Source organism: Rana temporaria, chromosome 5 (genome assembly GCF_905171775.1).
Source record: "Rana temporaria chromosome 5, aRanTem1.1, whole genome shotgun sequence".
NCBI lineage: Eukaryota > Metazoa > Chordata > Amphibia > Anura > Ranidae > Rana > Rana temporaria.
This window is the reverse complement of record NC_053493.1, coordinates 144,939,892-144,957,939: the sequence shown is the minus strand read 5'-3', so window position 1 is coordinate 144,957,939 and position 18,048 is coordinate 144,939,892. Positions and strand designations below refer to the sequence as shown.

General features: G+C 44.3%; 1 protein-coding gene across 1 annotated transcript in view; it reads left to right on the top strand.

Annotated features, from left to right (window-relative positions):
• GPR141 (G protein-coupled receptor 141) overlaps positions 1-17,477 on the top strand; it is a 49,162-nt gene extending 31,685 nt beyond the window's left edge. The window contains exon 2 of the mRNA XM_040353210.1: positions 16,477-17,477. Within this exon, the coding sequence (XP_040209144.1) occupies positions 16,488-17,387 (900 nt within the window). The 5' untranslated portion in view covers positions 16,477-16,487 and the 3' untranslated portion in view covers positions 17,388-17,477. The remainder of the gene's footprint in view (positions 1-16,476) is intronic.
• Positions 17,478-18,048: the final 571 nt, after the last annotated feature.

Genomic DNA, 18,048 nt, shown 5'->3' with positions numbered 1-18,048 from the left:
TAGTGGCTGTGTAAAGTGTGTGGACGGAGATAGATTAGGCTAGAATAGGCTGGCAGGTTAGTTGGTGCAGTGTAGTTGATATATATATACAGGCCAAGGCCAAGTCAACCTAACATTGGCTACAGCAGAATAAAGTGAAGGTTCTGGAGTGGCCATCTCAGTCTCCTGACCTCAATATCATTGAGCCACTCTGGGGAGATCTCAAATGTGCAGTTCATGCAAGACAGCCCAAGAAATCACAAGAACTGGAGGCTTTTTGCCGAGAGGAATGGGCATCTTTACCATCTTTTCCCCAACCTGGAAAAGAAAATTTCCTGAAAAAAAGAAAATATTTACAGTTTTGAATGCCCCTCGTCGGTGTCTTGCCCGGCGTCCATCGGCGGCCTTGTCCGGTCTGGCGTCCGTCTGTGGCCCTGGTGGTGTCCTCCCCGCTTCTCCCGCGATGTTTCTGAGTCGATCCCCGCTTCCCGCACTGTGTTTGAACGCCGCCGCCATATACCGAGCGCAGTACACTCGGCCACGCTCGGCTCCTTTCGCATAAAGGCTAGGAGGCGGCACAGGGCGTGACTGCGAGGGGAGCCGAGCCTGGCCGAGTGTACCCGAGTGTACTGCGCTCGGTATATGTCGGCGGCGGCGTTCAAACACAGTGCGGGAAGCGGGGATCGGCGTATATCACGCACCCGCGATTTTCCCCTTATTTTAAGGGGAAAAAAGTGCGCGGTATACGCCAATAAATACGGTAATTTGCAGGATCCTCACTTGAAATAAAACTAGCACTCTCAATATGTTAAATTATGTGGATTGATAGATGAACATGGGCACCGAATCCATACCTCCCAACTTTAGAACTTGAGAATGAGCATTTGCCACTTCACTAGGATTTACTGCACTGCTTGTGCTACGTATTGCATTCCAGTACATTCAGCAGTGGCGGCTGGTGCTCAACATTTTTGGGGGGGAGCAAACAAACAAAAAATAAAATAAAACATCAATTGCAGCCTCACTGTGCCCATCAATTGCCGCCACTGGGCCCATCAATCGGCGCCACTGTGCCCATCAAACGCAGCCACTGTGCCATAAAACTGTCGCCACTGTGCCATAAAATTGTCGCCACTGTACCATGACATCAAACGCAGCCACTGTGCCATGCCATCAAACACAGCTACTGTGCCCATCAATTGTCGCCACTGTGCCATGCCATCAAACGCAGCCACTGTGCCATCAATTGTTGCCACTGTGCCCATCAATTGTCACCACTGTGCCATGCAATCAATTGTTGCCACTGTGCCAATCAATTGTCGCCACTGTGCCATGCCATCAATTGTCGCCACTGTGCCATGCCATTGTCGCCACTGTGCCCATCAATTGTCGCCACTGTGCCATGCCAAGCGTAGCCACTGTGCCATCAATTGTCGCCACTGTGCCCATCAATTGTCACCACTGTGCCATGCTAAACACAGCCAATGTGCCATGCCATTGTCGCCACTGTGCCCATCAATTGTCGCCACTGTGCCATGCCAAACGCAGCCACTGTGCCATCAATTGTCACCACTGTGCCATGCCATTGTCGCCACTGTGCCCATCAATTGTCGCCACTGTCCCATGCCAAACGCAGCCACTGTGCCCATCAATTGCCCCCAGTTTTTCCCTAAAATGCCGCCAGATTAAACCCCCCCCCCCCACCTGGCACTTACCTTTCTCGGTCAGTCATCCTCGAATCCTCCTCCACGATCCCTCGAAGTAGTCCCACTCTCAATGTCGCTTCAGCCAATCAGGTTATCAGTAACCAGATCCGGTGAACTTGATTGGCTGAGATGCGTGTCAGTGTTAACCAAGGAACGCACACCCTGGTGACACTATACTGACACTGTACTGGTTTAGTGGCAATCAGGACACTGGTGCTGGCTTACACTGGCACTGGTGTGGCTAGCTATCGAGACACTGTTGCTGGCTTTCACTGGTCTTGTGACACTGGTGTGGTGGCTTTCAAGAACATTGGTGCTGGCTGAGCTGGTCTTGCGACCCTGACACTATTGAAGTGGCAGTCAGGAATTATGTTGGCTTATACTGGTTTGGTGACACTGTGACTGGTGTGGGACTGATCAGGAAGACTGTTGCTAACTGCACTAGTCTAGTGACCCTAATACTGGTGTGGTGGCAATCAGGAACACTGTTGCTGGCTTACACTGGTCTGATGACACTATGACTGGTGTGGCTAGTGATTAGGTACACTGTTGCTGGCTTACACTGGTCTGGTGACCTTATGAATAGTGTTGCATGGACAGGGGAGAACTGACAACTCATAGGGCCCCCGGGCAATAGTAGATTATGGGGCCCCCAGGCTTACAGATGGCCGCCACGCAGCAGCTATTTTTTGGGTGCAACATTAATGTGGGCATACCCATGTGGAGGGGCACCAAGCTTCGTGACATGCAATGTGGCAGGGGACCTAAAGCTGATGACCCAGTAAAGGCACCAGGAGCCTCTCATGGGCAGTGCCACCTTAACAGCATCATGGGCCATAAACGTCCCAGAATTGCATATGCAACGCTAGTGAAAGCAAAAAGGTCAGGGGGATTAGCAGCACCGGACTTTGAGAAATACTTTAGGCGATTTCTGTTTGCCGGATTGTAGAGTGGATTCATAATAAAGAAGGGAGAAGTTGGGTAAATATGGAGATATCACAAAGTAAGGCCGATTTAGGAAAGATGGTTTGGATACCACGGCATTACCGGGACCTAGCCACTAGTATAAACCCACTAACTATAATTAAGATTTGGGATGGCCTAGAGAGATTGTATCACTAGGATCACATTTCACCATTATTATCTATTCTGGGCACAAATTATTTTGAGCCAGGGAAGGAGGAATATATATATATTCGACTAGATGGGCAAAAAAAGAGGAAATACTATAACAAGATGTAATGGAAGGTAATAGGATAGGCACTTATGCAGAAATTATACATAAATGGGGAAAAAACACTAGACAAATGGAGGTACACACAACTACAGCATTTTGCACAATCACTACGGGGAAAATGACACATACGGTTAATAGAGAAATTATTCTGCTCTCCCCTTAGCTTAAAGAAAAAGTATATCAAACATTTATAGAATCCTAATCAAGGAAACAGAATCAGAATTCCCTCCACATCTGGGAAAATGGGAAGAGGAGATTTGCCTGCTCAGAGATGAGGAACATAGAAGGAAAACCTTGAGAACAGTTTGCTTTTCTACAGGAGATACAAAGACAGTGGAAATGTGCTATAAACTCTTGGCGAGATAGTATGTGACCCCCCCAGAGGGCACATAGGCTTGGGGCAGAGGGTCCCCTAACTTGTTGAAGGCGCTGTGATGCCCCCGGGGACCTTTGCGCACCTGTGGTGGGAATGCACAAAAGATTCAACCCTACTGGGAGGGAATTCTGGCAGCAATTTTTTAAATTACGGGAGAATGTATTCAGAAGGGCCTTTGGGAGTGTCTATTTCATGACACAAGGAAAACGGTCCCTCAATATAAGAACACCCTAGTCCCATTCCTCTTAAATGCAGCTAAAAGTTTGATCCCAAGTTTTTGGAGGACTCAAGAAGTACCAAGCATGAAAGAGTGGGTAGTAAGGATTGAAATCGTAGGAGCCATAGAAGAAACTATTCACTATTTGGAGATATATCAAAATATATGGGGAAAATCGATGGAATTTAGGGAATCTGGAGGTTGGAGGAGCTGGATGGAGGAGTAGGGAGTTAAGGGGGGTTTCCTTCTTTCTTTTTTTTAGTGGGTTGTTTTGGGGGAGGATTTGCGGATAGGGGGAATAAATGTATAGAACTTAGATAAAGGAATATGTTTATTATGTGTACCTGTCTATACTGGCTTATATAATAAAAGAGAGAATATAAAAAAAAAACAGCATCATGGCAAACAGGGAGATGCTGACCTGCTGCATTCATAGCGCACCATGGCAAACAATCTTCTGTATACAATGTAAACATATACCACAGTCCTTGTACCCATAAAATTCTACTTACTGTGTCGCAACTGATAATCTCACAGACACAAATACATTTCAGTCAAAGGATCATTTGTTATTAAAATAAATGTTTCCATTATATATGTTTTTATGCACAAAAATAAGGATATTTTTGTCTTACTTATGCCCTGTACACACGATCGGACCTTTGTCCGACCAAATTCACATCGGAGGAAAAGAGAACATGTTCTCTATGGAATTCATCGGGATTTCCGATGGAATTATTCCGATGGGGCAAACACATGGTCGGAATTTCCGATGGAAAAAGTCCGTCTGACTTTTTCCATCAAATTCCGATCGTGGGTACGGGGCATTAGGCTACCTTAAGGAAGAACTTATTTAAAACCAGCAACTGTTGATACAATGAACACCTTGGTCGGGTCTATGTACAGTATAATGTACAGAGTATGTGGGTCAGAAGTAACAAACAAAGCAACATAAAGTCACTTCAATACTGGGCACTTTTACCCCCTTTCTCCCCATCCCAATTTTTTTAGCATTTAGTGCTGTCCCATTTATTTTTTATTTTTTTTATTTATCATCAAAGAAGCCAGTCCACACGGACCACCATCATACAACAATGACAGCAGAGACACTAAAACTTATATACATACATAAATATATACGCGTGGGCCTATGCCTGTATACACATTATTTCAGTGAAGCATCAAAGTTTAATTAAGCCCCGGTAAGAGTGTGTCCCTCAGCGTTTGGAGCTATCAACTCATGCCCTGATAGCGTAGCCCGGCCGGGCTGACCTCCAGGACCATTTTCCGTTTACGGTAAGTGAAATAGAATAAAGGTTAAAGAGTAGAGTAGAAAGGAGCAGAGAAAGGTATAGTAAAAGGTTGGTGGGGATTGGGGGGGGGGGGGTTGCCCGAGCAGGATTGGTGTAAAGCGCCCCCGGAGGGCGTAAAGTGTATCTAATCCGTTTCCGGATATTCTGCAATTCTAGGAGAGCAGGCACTACACCCGCGACTGGGTTGACGTCGGGCATTCGACCTCTCTGAGACTCTGACCTTCGTCCGAGTATTTAAAAAAGTTGTACAGCTGCCACGTCTCAGAGTATGCCTCCTGACGCTGTTGGCTGGAGAGGATCAAGTCCTCCATTCGGCTGATCTCGTCTACCCTATTCAGCCAGAGGGCAATAGTCGGAGGGTGAGGGGACTTCCAGCGGAGAGGTACGCAGGCCCTGGCTGCGTCCAAAAGGTGACGCACCACTGATGTCTTGTAGACTCCTGGTGGTATATTGGTGGCGTGTAAGAGGAAGTAGGCCGGGTCATCCGGCACCACGTATCCCGTGAATTTTTGTGTGATCCGGCGCACCTCTCCCCAGAAGCCCCTGATCCGTGGACAGGTCCAGAACACGTGGAGCAGGGTGCCCTTATCCTGCTGGCATCTCCAGCAGGCGTCGGAAGTATTGGGGAACAGTTTCTTTAGGAGGTCTGGGGTCCTATACCAGCGAGTAAGAACCTTGTAGTTCGTCTCCTGGATTTTCGCACACAGAGATGATTTGTGTGTGAAGCGGATTATGTTCTGTTTTGTGGTGGGTGAGAACTGCGTATTTAAGTCTCTTTCCCATTTTGTCAGGGCGGGCATCTGGTAGTCTCCGGAGGGGGCGATCATCAAGCATAAAGCAGGGAAAGAGCGTGTGGGAGCCCTCCAGTCTCTTCACACAACTCCTCCAACTCTGTCAGTGGTGCCTGTCCAGCCGGGGGGGGCTGGGATACTCCTCAAGAAGTGGGTCAGCTGGTTCGCTCTTAAAAAGTCAAGGCGGTATTCGCCATCTGGGTCTGTCAGTTCCGCTGCCGATTTCCACCTCCCCCGAGCTAAAGTGGGACGCCTGCAGGAGACCAGCTCTTCTGAGGTCCAGAAACCTCCTATCTTGTAAGCCCGGTTCAAAGAGCGGGTGTCCAATGATAGGTCTGAGAGGAGAGTTCCTGGGAGCCAGGGAGAGTCGAGCGAAAAGATTTGCGCATACCTTGATCGTGTTCCCCACTAAAGGGTGGCGCATTACCGTTGAGGGAAGTGAAGCTGAGCACCACAGGGATCGGTGTAAGGGAGTCCTGACCTGGCCTTGCTCCACCTGCGTCCACAACTTATTTTGTCCATGGCGGCACCAGTCTAGTAATCTCACCAAGTGCGTTGAATGGTAGTAGGTCTGGATGTCCGGCAGGGCTAGACCGCCATGTAATTTAGGAAGGGAGAGGACTGTTCTGTGTATTCGTGACTTTTTCCCCGCCCAGAGGAAGTGAATGAACGTGGAGTGTACCTGTTTAAAATAATCGCCTGGAATGTGGATCGGGAGGGCCTGTAGGAGGTACAAAAATTTGGGTAAGATTGTCATTTTTAAAATGTTACATCTGCCCACCCAGGAGTGCAGTCCCCCGGTCCACTGATTCAATAGTTTCCGAACCTCTGTCAGGAGGGGGGAAAGTTCAGTCGGTATAGGTGCGTGATTGAGGAAGGGATGTGTGTCCCCAGATACTTTAGCGCAACTTCCGTCCACTTCAGATTAAACCCAGTTTTAAGCCGGGCTAGCTGTTGCTGTGGGATTCCTATACCCATGGCTTCTGACTTCGTCAGGTTGATTCTTAGATTGGAGAGCCCGCTATAAATATCGAATTCCCGAAAAAGGGCTGGGAGTGAGGCGTCGGGGTCCGTGAGGGTAAAAAGCAGGTCGTCCGCATATGCGGAGACTTTGTAGTGCGCTTTTGTGGTAAGGACGCCTTTAATGTCAGGATTTAGCCGGACATGACACAGGAAGGGCTCTAGCGATAGTGCGAATAGGAGGGGTGATATATCACCCCTGTCTTGTCCCGTTGGTTATTGGGAATGGATCCGATAACACCCCGTTAGCCCTCACCCGTGCCGTCGGTCCCCTGTACACTGCTGCCACCCAATTCCTCATTTTATCTCCCAATCCTACGTGCTCCAAGGTAGACATCATGAACTGCCAGTCAACCCGGTCAAACGCTTTTTCGGCGTCTGTTCCGACAAACAGGCTAGGTGTTTTACTGGAGGTCACCATGTGTAGGAGGTTAAGCACCTTGATCGTGTTGTCCCGGGCTTCCCTTGGGGGCATGAAGCCCACCTGATCCAGATGTATAAGGTGCGGTAGGTGTCTTTGGAGTCTAGATGCCAGGATTTTGGTGAATATTTTGAGGTCTGTATTGAGGAGGGATATGGGACGGTAGCTACCGCAACAAGCTGGGTCCTTACCTTCTTTAAAAATTACAGAGATCTGGGCCTGCAGTGTAGTGGTGTGAAACGATTTCCCGGCGCCTAACTCATTGAACAGTCTCACCATATGTTGCCCCACCGTTGGAAGTAGAGTCTTGTAGTACGCTATGGTGAGGCCGTCAGGGCCCGGGGCCTTACCCGGTTTGGAGCTTTTCAGCGCCAGTTGGATCTCTTCTAGTGTAATGGGGTCTTCTAGACTGTCTCGAGCTTCAGCGGGTAGAGAGGGCATTAGGGACGTGGAGATATAGTCTTGTATTGAGTCTGTCAAAGTGGGGGGTTTGGTCAGATTGTACAGGGAGCTATAGAACTGCCTAAATTCCTGTGAAATCTGCTGTGGAGTGGACTGTTTTTGCCCTGTAGGGGACAGTACGTGTGGGATATAGGAGGCTTGTTAGCCAGCAACTTGCCGCATTTATTACCCGACTCATAGGCGTAGCGTCGACAGGTCTGTAGCGCCGCTTTGGCCCTAAAATGCAAAAGATCCGTTACCTGCGAGCGAAGCACATCCAGTTCCGCACCCACTTGTCTACTCGGTATTAATTTATGTGTGGATTCTAGCGCTCGTAGTTTAATAAGGAGCGAGTTCAATTGTGCCGTGCGTTCCTTCTTCAGCCGTGCGCCGTGCTTAATAAGCACCCCCCGAATCACCGCTTTATGTGCCTCCCACACTACACCCATTTCACTGTCCGTGGAACTATTAGTAGAGAAGTAATGTCCCAGTTCTGTGATGACTTCTGTCATGACCTCTGTGGTCGGCAGGGCCTGAAGTAAGGCCTTAATGGCCGGGTCCAGGCCCGCCAGCTCCGGAGCCTGCAAGCCCGACATCTCTTCCTGGGGGGGGGGTCTTCCGGGGGTTCTTGTGTGAATGTAAGCCAGTCCTCTGCTCCACTGGGGCCCGGTAACTGCAAGTGCGGGTCCTCTGCTACACCTCGTGGAGGGCCTTGTGTCTCTGGTAGGCCCGGGTCCGGGGGGACGTCTTGCAAAGCCTTGAAATACTTCTGAATTTCTCCTGTAGTCTTCCCAGACGGGGTTCCCTTTGATACTGCTCTGGTCCCGTACCTTTTATTGGGGTTCATACCGGTCTTAAGGCTATTTTTGGCCCAAAACTGGGGGATCAGGCCAGGAGCTCAGATGGTATGCGACCTCACTCAGCCATGTCCAGACCACGTCCCCCTGCTGTCCCATTTTTAATGACAATTGCACAGTCAGGCAAAACTGTACCCATATGACATTTTTATATTTTTTCCACACAAATAGAGCTTTCTTTTGGTGGTATCTGATCACAACTGGGTCTTTTTGGAGGGTTTTTGCACTACAAAAAAATCATTGAAGTGGGGTGTCAAAGATGTTGGATTGTGGTTGAATTTGTTATTGCCACAAAAGCAATACACTAAACCAGTAAATCCTCCTGTTGCTTCTGGTTTCCGTTGTGGTGTATGTTTTAGTTTTAATGAAATGTAATGTAAATAGCCTCATTCCTGTAAAAACACGAGTGTATGTTTTGTGTTGGGACACATCCAGGTTTCAGATTCCTCTACTTCCACCCAATCTTCACAGGATATTTTTCTTAAAAAGCGGACACCCCAGTGAATCTCATTAACATGCTACCATGGCTTTGCATTTGGCCTAACCACCAGATAACGGTCCAATTGTTTGAAGGTTTCCAGGATGGTTTTCCTTTGCCCACTTATCAGGGTACTGTTTTTTTGATATGCCCTAATTTGCCTTCTGTTCGTAGATGTCCTGATATTGTTGAACAAAAAATCTTGAAGGAGGTAATGCAGGATATTTTTGCTGGCCCTTTTGATTCCCCTCCTTTTTTCAATTTTAGAGTTTCTTCATTAGGCATCATTCCTAAGAAAGAGCCAAATTCTTTTAGAATGATATACCACCTTTCTTATCCTAAAGGGTTTTCATTAAATGATGACATTGATCCTGAACTTAGCAGTGTCTCCTATTGATTACGCTTTGGTTAAGATCAGGATGTTAGGCCAAGGAGCATTGCTTGCCAAAGAGGATATTAAATCCGCCTTTCTGCTTTTGCCTATTCATCCTCTGGCATTTAATTCTTTAAGGGTTTTCTTTAATTATCATTTCTATTTCGATAACTGCCTCCTTATGGGCTGCTCGTTATCATGGCATTATTTTGAGATGTTTTCCAAATTTTTGGAGTGGGTTGTTTGTTATAAATCTGGTTTGTCTAATCTATTACATTAATTAGAATATTTACTTTTTATGGGTCCAGCTGATTTTGAAGAATGTCTTTATCTTTTTACTGTGTTTAAGGTTATTTGTCGGTCTTTCAGAGTCCCTCTTGCTGCTGAGAAGTCTGTACATCCTACTAGTTATTTGGAATTCTTAGGGGTGACGATTGACACTGATTTAATGCAGTTTCGCCTGCCACCTAATAAGATAACTAGACTTCTTTACTTGGTTGAATTTGTTGTCTCAAATTGTAAGGTAACTTTACGAACCTTACAATCACTTTTGGGTTTACTGGCTTTCGCTTCCAGAGTCATCCCAATTGGTAGGGTTTTTTCTAAAAAGACTTTAAAGGTCAATTTCTGCCATTTTTATTTTGTGCAGATTACTAAAGATTTGCATGAAGATTTATTAGTTTGGTAATAAAATTGGCTACCTTTAATGGTTGTTCTTATTGGCAGTCTACATTTTGTTCTGCTGATGAACTTGATCTAATGACTGATGCTTCTGGTTCCATTGGTTATGGCGTTTATTGGCATGGGCATTGGTCAGCTGGAGAATGGTCCCTTTCATTGGCGAGAAAAAGGCTTGACATCTAACATCACGCTTTTAGAAATCTTCCCTGTTTTGATTTCACTTGAGCTTTGGGGTTATTGTTTTGCTGATCGTAGAATTCTATTGCATTCTGATAACAAGGCTGTTGTATATGATATAAATCATTGCCAGTATTAGCAGTTTTTCATCATTTAGTCTTTAAATGTTTACATTTGAATATATGGATTAAAGCTAAGTATGTGTCTGACATTAATAACTCTGTAGCTGATTCTCTGTCCCGATTGCAGTTGGATCAATTCACAGCTTTGGTTCCCGACGCGGACGAATGTGGAGTGCTATGCCCATCACATCTATGGGACCTGGTTTAGCCCAAGTTGGTTTTGCCATCAGTAATTCTTTCGCCCCTTCCACGTGGGCTGATTATAATGCTGTGTGGAATTCTTGGTGCGGTTTCCTTGACTCTAAGGCCCCGTACACACGACCGAACATGTCTGCTGAAACTGGTCCGCGGACCAGTTTCAGCATACATGTTCGGTCGTGTGTAGGCCCGAGCGGACAGGATTCCAGCATACATTTGCCCACCGGGCCTTTTCCCAGCGGGCAAATATTTCCGGGCTTGTTTTAAAACAGCCCGCTGGAATCCTGTCCCCTCGGACATGTTCGGTCGTCTGTACAGACCTACCGTACATGTCCGAGCGCCCGCCATCCCTCGCATGCGTCGAATGACTTCGACGCATGCGTGGAAGCATTTAACTGGCAGGCCCGCCCACGTCGCCTTGTCATTGTCGCGGCGACGGCGCGGACACGCCACGCGTATTGTTTATGCGCAGATTTCTGTATGATGGTGAGTACAGCCACCATACAGAAATCCCCGGGCAGACATGTACGGTGAAAACGGTCCGACGGACCGGTTTCATCGTACATGTTTGCTCATCTGTACCCGGCCCAATAGTCAGGTTTGGACATCGTTTTCTGAACAATTGATATTGTCTTTTTTGAATCAATTAATGAGTTTACAATATTCTTATTCTCATATCTTGAAACAGTTGGCTGGGATTTCCTTTTTCTCCAAATTGCTTGGTTTTCTGTCATATTTGAGTTTCTTCTCCATGAAACAAGCTCTAAAGGGTTATCGTAAGTCAACTGTATCTCATAATTCATGTTTGCCTATTTCTATTGAGCCCTTAAAGAAGATTTGTTCTTCTATATTTGTCATTTTTTTCTGATTACGAATCATTATTATTTCTTGTTATGTTTTGTCTATTTTTTTTGCTGCTTTTCGTTCTGGTGTTTTTTATTCACATTTGATCTTGGGTGATGGTTTTGTTCAAATTCGTATCAGCAAAAGCAAGATGGATCAGTTGGGTGATGGTCACTGGATTATGTTGCATCAATTTTCTTCATCTTCAATTCCGCTTACTTATCCACTTCTCTGGTTTGCCCCTGACGAGATATCAATTATGCTCTGTTTTAAAAAAAAATTTGCAACGTCTGGGTTTAAGTCACCTTCCCATTTCTTCGTATTGGGGCTTCTACTACTACTGCTGGGTTGGGTTAGTCTGAATCTGTTATTAAGAGTATAGGTAGATGGAAGTCTGATTGTTATAACTCATACATACGCCTTAATTCGTCTGCTTAAAAGGGTTGTAAAGGTTCATTTTTTATTTTCTAAATAGGTTCCTTTAAGCTAGTGCATTGTTGGTTCACTTACCTTTTTCTTCGATTTCCCTTCTAAATGTTTTTTTTTCTTTGTCTGAATTTCTCACTTCTTGTTCCTCCTCAGTAAGCTTGCCCCCATCATCCGAGCCATTCTTGCTGGGGGTTAGTCAGCGTGCTCACCCCCTCCCTTGGGACTACATCCCTGCAGGGAGACGCTGTGAACACAGGTAGTAATTTCTGCAAAAGAGGACCAAACCAAGTACTGAGTACATATGCATGCTTATACTTTTCAGAGGCCAGATATTGTTCTATGTACAATCCTTGTTTTATTTTTTTTTTATTTTTTTTTAAGTGTATTTTGTGCGTGTACTCGAGAGAGGAGCCGGACTGCAGGAGTTGGGAGTAGGCAGGCTTTCCATTATTGGTGTCAGGTCACATTTTCTTATGTAGGCATATCCCACACAGCCCGCCCTACCTGCTCCGCTTTGAAGCCCAACGGGGCAGAGGGACTCCCTATAAGGGAGTGAGAGGATCTAGCCCGCTCAACCAGCCCCGTTAGTCCTTCGCCTTTCTTTTTAGAGACCGCATGGTCAAAGTGCGTGCATGTTAACCCAATTTCGAGTGCGTGTAAGTGTGGTGGTTTTTGTGGGAGGGGGGTGGGCGTACTAAGCACACGCTTACCTCGCATAGCACACCCACCGGGAGCCGGGCTGAGACCACCAAACTCAATTCACATGTAGCTGAGACCGGGATCCGAACCCCTAGCTGCAGAGGTGAATGGCTTGTCAGCGCAGTGCCAATCGCGGGCCAGTGCTTGACTATTTTGCGCCCTAGGCAAGAATAGCAACTTGCACCCCCCCCCCCATTTTTTTTTAAACTTTGACTTTCTTTAAAACAGTAGGAAATATTATAACATCCAAAACATGAAACTGAAATTTTTTTTTTAATTTGCAAAAATCTGTGCCATAAGATGCCAAGGAGAGAGCCCAATCCAGCAAAAAAAAAACAAAGAAAAAAAAACAGCCCAATCCAGCAAAGAAACATCCACATATAGCAAATGTTGCATGGAATCCTATATAGCAAGAGTTCCATTACAGGAGAATACAATAAGCAGTCCATCAGAGCAGCCAATTGCATAGTCATGCATGTGTTGTCCTGTGGTCAATCGAAAGCAGGACTGACCGTTCCATGTGGTGGTGGGCGGGCCAATGGCTGCCTTTGTGTTGTGCTGTTCCAGGGCTCAGTGAGTGCCGAGTAGAGGCAGAAGGGTGTGTGAAAAGAAAAGCGGTCATCTGTCAAGTGTTCCCCGCCCTGGGGCTGGGGGAGTGAGTGGGACAGCCTCCCCCATTATTAGGAAGGCATTCCAACACTTCCCTCTCTCCACCCATCAATAAACTCTGACTAATGGCCCTGGAAGGGAAGGCAGACTGGGGGGAGCAGAATGCCCATGAACATGGCACTCTGTGTGTGTGAGCGGAGCTGAGGTGGCCGGCATTGGTCGTGTGCTGTGCGTGGTTTCCACACCCCAGACTACGGAGAAAGAGGGACTGACAAGCTCCCAGCCCCCTCTTCCAGGCGGACTCTAGCGGTCTTGGCAGTGCCCTAGGAGGCAGTATGATCTAGGTGATAGTGCCTCTGTGGGATCACATAGTTATATATATCACACACACACACATTCACTTAATTCCTCCTCAATTAGTCGCCTAATTTAACAACATACATTTTTTGAAGATTATCATGCACCATTAGTGCATTCACTATGCACAGGGACAGTTTTCTGGCAACCTGGCTTATTTTCTGGCTGTTTGTCCCCATCTGTAGTGGTCTCCCTGCCCCCACACCCCGGTGCTGACATCCTACCCAGGGATTTCCCTCAATTTCCCATTCCTAACCTGAGCTGAGTTGGGGAGTTGACCTGTAAGTATTAGTAATGTTGTAATTCATTGACCCCTTTTCCCTTAGAGGTGTCAGCGATGGGCTCAGTCCTTCCTTCTCTGAGCTGGCCGCTCAGCTGTCGGCTAATTGCCAGCTCCTATCTCTCCACAGTGACTCAACTATTGATGATCCTGCTCGTCATCCTGCCTACTTAAGCCTTCCAGTTCAGTTTCTCTTTGCCTTCACCTTGGTCAACATCACCGAGACTATCTCCTGCATTTCTGCTGAAGACTTACTTGGCTGATGTCCCTTCTGGCTCCTGATCCCGCTTGCTGTTCTACATGTTCTTCTCTGACTCTATGACATTTGGCTTGGCTGACTATCCAATCCGGTTCCTGAACTCTGGCTATGTTTTGACTACGCTTACTCTGTTAATCTTTTTATTATTATTATTAAGCAAGTGTGATTTAACTGTACTTCTGTCTCTGTCTTATTCATGGTTTCTGACAAGAGGATACTAATTGTTAATTACATTTTTTAGTACAAACGTGCCACAAAACTCCTGATGAGTAGCAAAAAGCTATGAAATGCGTTGAGTTATGATCCAAAAATGCCAAGACAAGCCTGGCTCTAAGCAAGCATTTATTTATGCATTGTTCATATTAGATGTATGAGTTATCTATGATTTTTTTTCCTATAAACTTTGCTTATATGATGATTTCAACAACTGTTTTTAACGATTTATTAATCATGTGTATTGAATATTTGTACCATATGAGCCTATATATTTTATGTGCAAGTCATTATGACCACTAATTTATTGTTGATTGATTAAATTGTTTTTTTTTATAAATATGTCACGTTCAACATGATTATAAAAATACATCTTTTGAATTCTGTTTATTATATTCCATTCATCATCAGTTGCCTATGCCAAGCCTCATTTAAAGTCCCACTTTTCCTTCTCCGTTCTTTGTATTTACTACTTAGGGATTGAGGCTTTCCATTATTGGTGTCGGGTCACATTTTCTTATGTAGGCATATCTGTGCATAACAATCTATAATTTAATAAGTCTAGAGGTAATAGATTTCTTTTTAACACATCATTTTGAATGCATTTTTCTGTTATGACACTTGAGAGTGAAAATTATCATGTGGCCCTGCCTGAAGTAGTCAGTTATGATCCATCTATAATATATATATATATATATATATATATATATATATATATACTGTATATATATATATATATATATATATATATATATATATATATATACATATATACAGTATATATATATATATATATATATATATATATACAGTATATATATATATATATATATATATATATATATATATATATATATATATATATATATATATGAATGACCTAAAAGAAATATAGTTTTTCCCCCCCAAAATTTAATTTACAGCCTAACTTCAGTTAAAAGAATTTGAATAAACTTTGAATAGAGTAAGAGGAGTTAGAGCCTTAATTTTTGTTGCTATTTGCATCACTATAAGAAAAACGCAATCAACAAATGAAAAAATATACTGCGCTAAGGAAATAAATTGATAAGTGTAAATTATGATGAAATTTCAATCAATAAAAAAAGCTGCAACACCTAAAAAACACATGTGATATTCATGTAACAAAATGTAAAAAAAAAGGGGGGGGAAATTAGGTTGCGCTAAATACTCAACACAACATGAACATTGTGCTAAAACAGAGTGTATATAAATTAAATAAATAAAGGTCAATGCCCCTCCAGGGGATAAAGACTATATACCATAATGTCTCAACTGATAAATAGAAAATTGTGTTCAAAAATCAGTATATGAATAAAAAATGTCCAATTCTCAATAATGACTCAAAAACTGTGGTAAAGTGAGAGAAGAGTCCACCACCAGTTCAAATAGAAGTTGATTGAAAGAAAAGCTCCTGACGGTCACACCAGGAAGAAAGGTAAGTAAATGCCCTTACCAGAATTGTTGGGACCATTTAAATTAGGCGCGTTCCCGCGCCGAACGTACTGCACATGCTCCGTCCCTAAAATTTCCTGATATGCATTGCGCTAAATGACATCGCAAGGACGTCATTGGTTTCGACGTTAACGTAAATGGCGTCCAGCACCATTCACGGACAACTTACGCAAACGACATGAAATTTCAAATTTCGACGCGGGAACGACGGCAATACTTAACATTGGCTAGACCACCTAGAGGGCAGGTTTAGTTTTACGCCGCGTATCTCTACGGAAATGACGTAAATTTACAGCGACGGGCAAAGCGTACATTCGTGAATCGGCGTAACTAGTCATTTGCATATTCTACGCCTACCGCAATGGAATCGCCACCTAGCGGCCGGCCTAGAATTGCAGCCTAATATCCGACGGTGTAAGTCACTGATTCTATGAATCAGGCGCATAGATACAACAATCGTATCTCAGAGATACGACAGCGTATCAGGAGATACGCTGTCATATCTCTTTTATGAATCTGGCCCATAGTCTTTATGTTCATGTTGTGTTGAGTGTTTAGCACAACCTAATCCCCCCCCCTTTTTTTTCTGCATCACTATAAGAGATATCCCCCCACACACACACTTCATATCAGAAGAGAAAATTATGATAGATCCCCAACAAATAAAAACACATTTTAATAGAGAGAGGAAGTGTTCGAATTTCTGACATTTTATTGCTATATAAACATTTCTGCTCTTATCTTATAACTGCTCTACCTACTTGCTTTACTGGTGTCACAAACGTGAGGGGAAGTCCCCTTAGTAGTAGGATCACAGAGAGAAATCAAATTTGACAGAAATTTTTTAAATATGATTACCATATTAGGCCTACTGAATTCTTGATATACATTCATTATGTTATATTTGTTTTATATTTTTATTTTCAGGAAATACGAAAATGAGCAACAACAGCCAATTGTGTCATGTGAATGAAAATACTGCATATATTACTCTGACTGTACTCTACACTACAGTTCTTGTTGGTGGAACAATCGGTATCATTATAATGATTTTTCTTTTAAATAGAACGAACACACGCTCTTTGACCACCACTGCAGTCATTAATCTCTTAGTGGTCCATGGAATCTTTCTTCTCACAGTTCCATTTCGAATCACCTATTATGTCAAAAGAAAGTGGGTCTTTGGATATGAATTTTGCAAGATAATAAGTGCCTCGATACACATCCACACATACCTTTCCTTTATATTTTATGTGGCTATGCTAATCATCAGGTACATTAGCTACTTCAAACAAAAGGATAAGATTGAATTCTACAGGAAACTCCACTCGGTTGTGGCTAGTGCAGCAGTATGGATTATCATAATACTAGTTATGTTTCCTTCATTCTATTTACGATATGGGGACTCTAATGACAGAAATTCCACAGAAGTGTGTTTTAGGTTCCAAGCAGCATTCAATAAGTCTTCTGTGAGAATCTTGAACTACATTGTGGTTGTGGTCATGGTCAGTGCCATATGTCTTCTTCTGGCTGTACAAATTTTCATCATTGTAAAGGTTGTTAAGAAACTGAAGAAATCTGCTCTGGATCATCAAGAGTTCTGGGCTCAGTTAAAAAGTTTATTTTTTATTTTAGTCATGGTAATTTGCTTCTTTCCCTATCACATGTTTCGGATCTACTACATAAAGAATCGAGAGAATTGCTACTATTACTATTACAATGAGATCTGCCTTGGTATCACCGCTCTCAGCTGCTTGGATCTACTCTCATTTGCAGTACAAACTTATTTCCAGAAAGTGCTTAAACACATGAGATGCAACTTTAGATGTATATGTTGACCACTTCATCAAAAAAATGCCATGTTCAGAGTTTTGATTATTTGTTGAGAAAACCTGTTTTCAGGAAGTGCCGTATTTGCCGGCGTAACAGACGACCTCCTAATTTTCCAGCTAAAATGTTGGTTTTGGGATATACTCACCGTATAAGATGACCCCTCACTGTGCCATTGCCTCACCTCACTGTGCCATTGCCTCACCTCACTGTGCCATTGCCTCACCTCACTGTGCCATTGCCTCACTGTGCCTTTGCCTCACTGTGCCATTGCCTCACTGAGCCATTGCCTAACTGTGCCATTGACTAACTGTGCCATTCCTAACTGTGCCATTGACTCACCTCAATTCGCCGATCTTCATTCCGTTTTTGCCTGGCAGAGTGAGTCAGACTGCGGGCGTCCATTTTTTAAAAGCCGCGCCTCCTCCTCATCCTGTTCCGTGATAGGCGGACTCAGTTTCCCAGCAGAGCCTGTGTTCAGTGTTCCGCCTATCACAGACGTCCTCTCGTCCGAGGCTGAGGACGAGACGACGTCCGTGATAGGCAGATCACTGAGCCTATCACGGAACAGCAGGAAGAGGAGGCGCGGCTTTTAAAAAATTGACGCCCGCAGTCTGTATCCGGCGTATAAGACGACCCCCGATTGTTGAGCCAAAATGTTAAGCATAA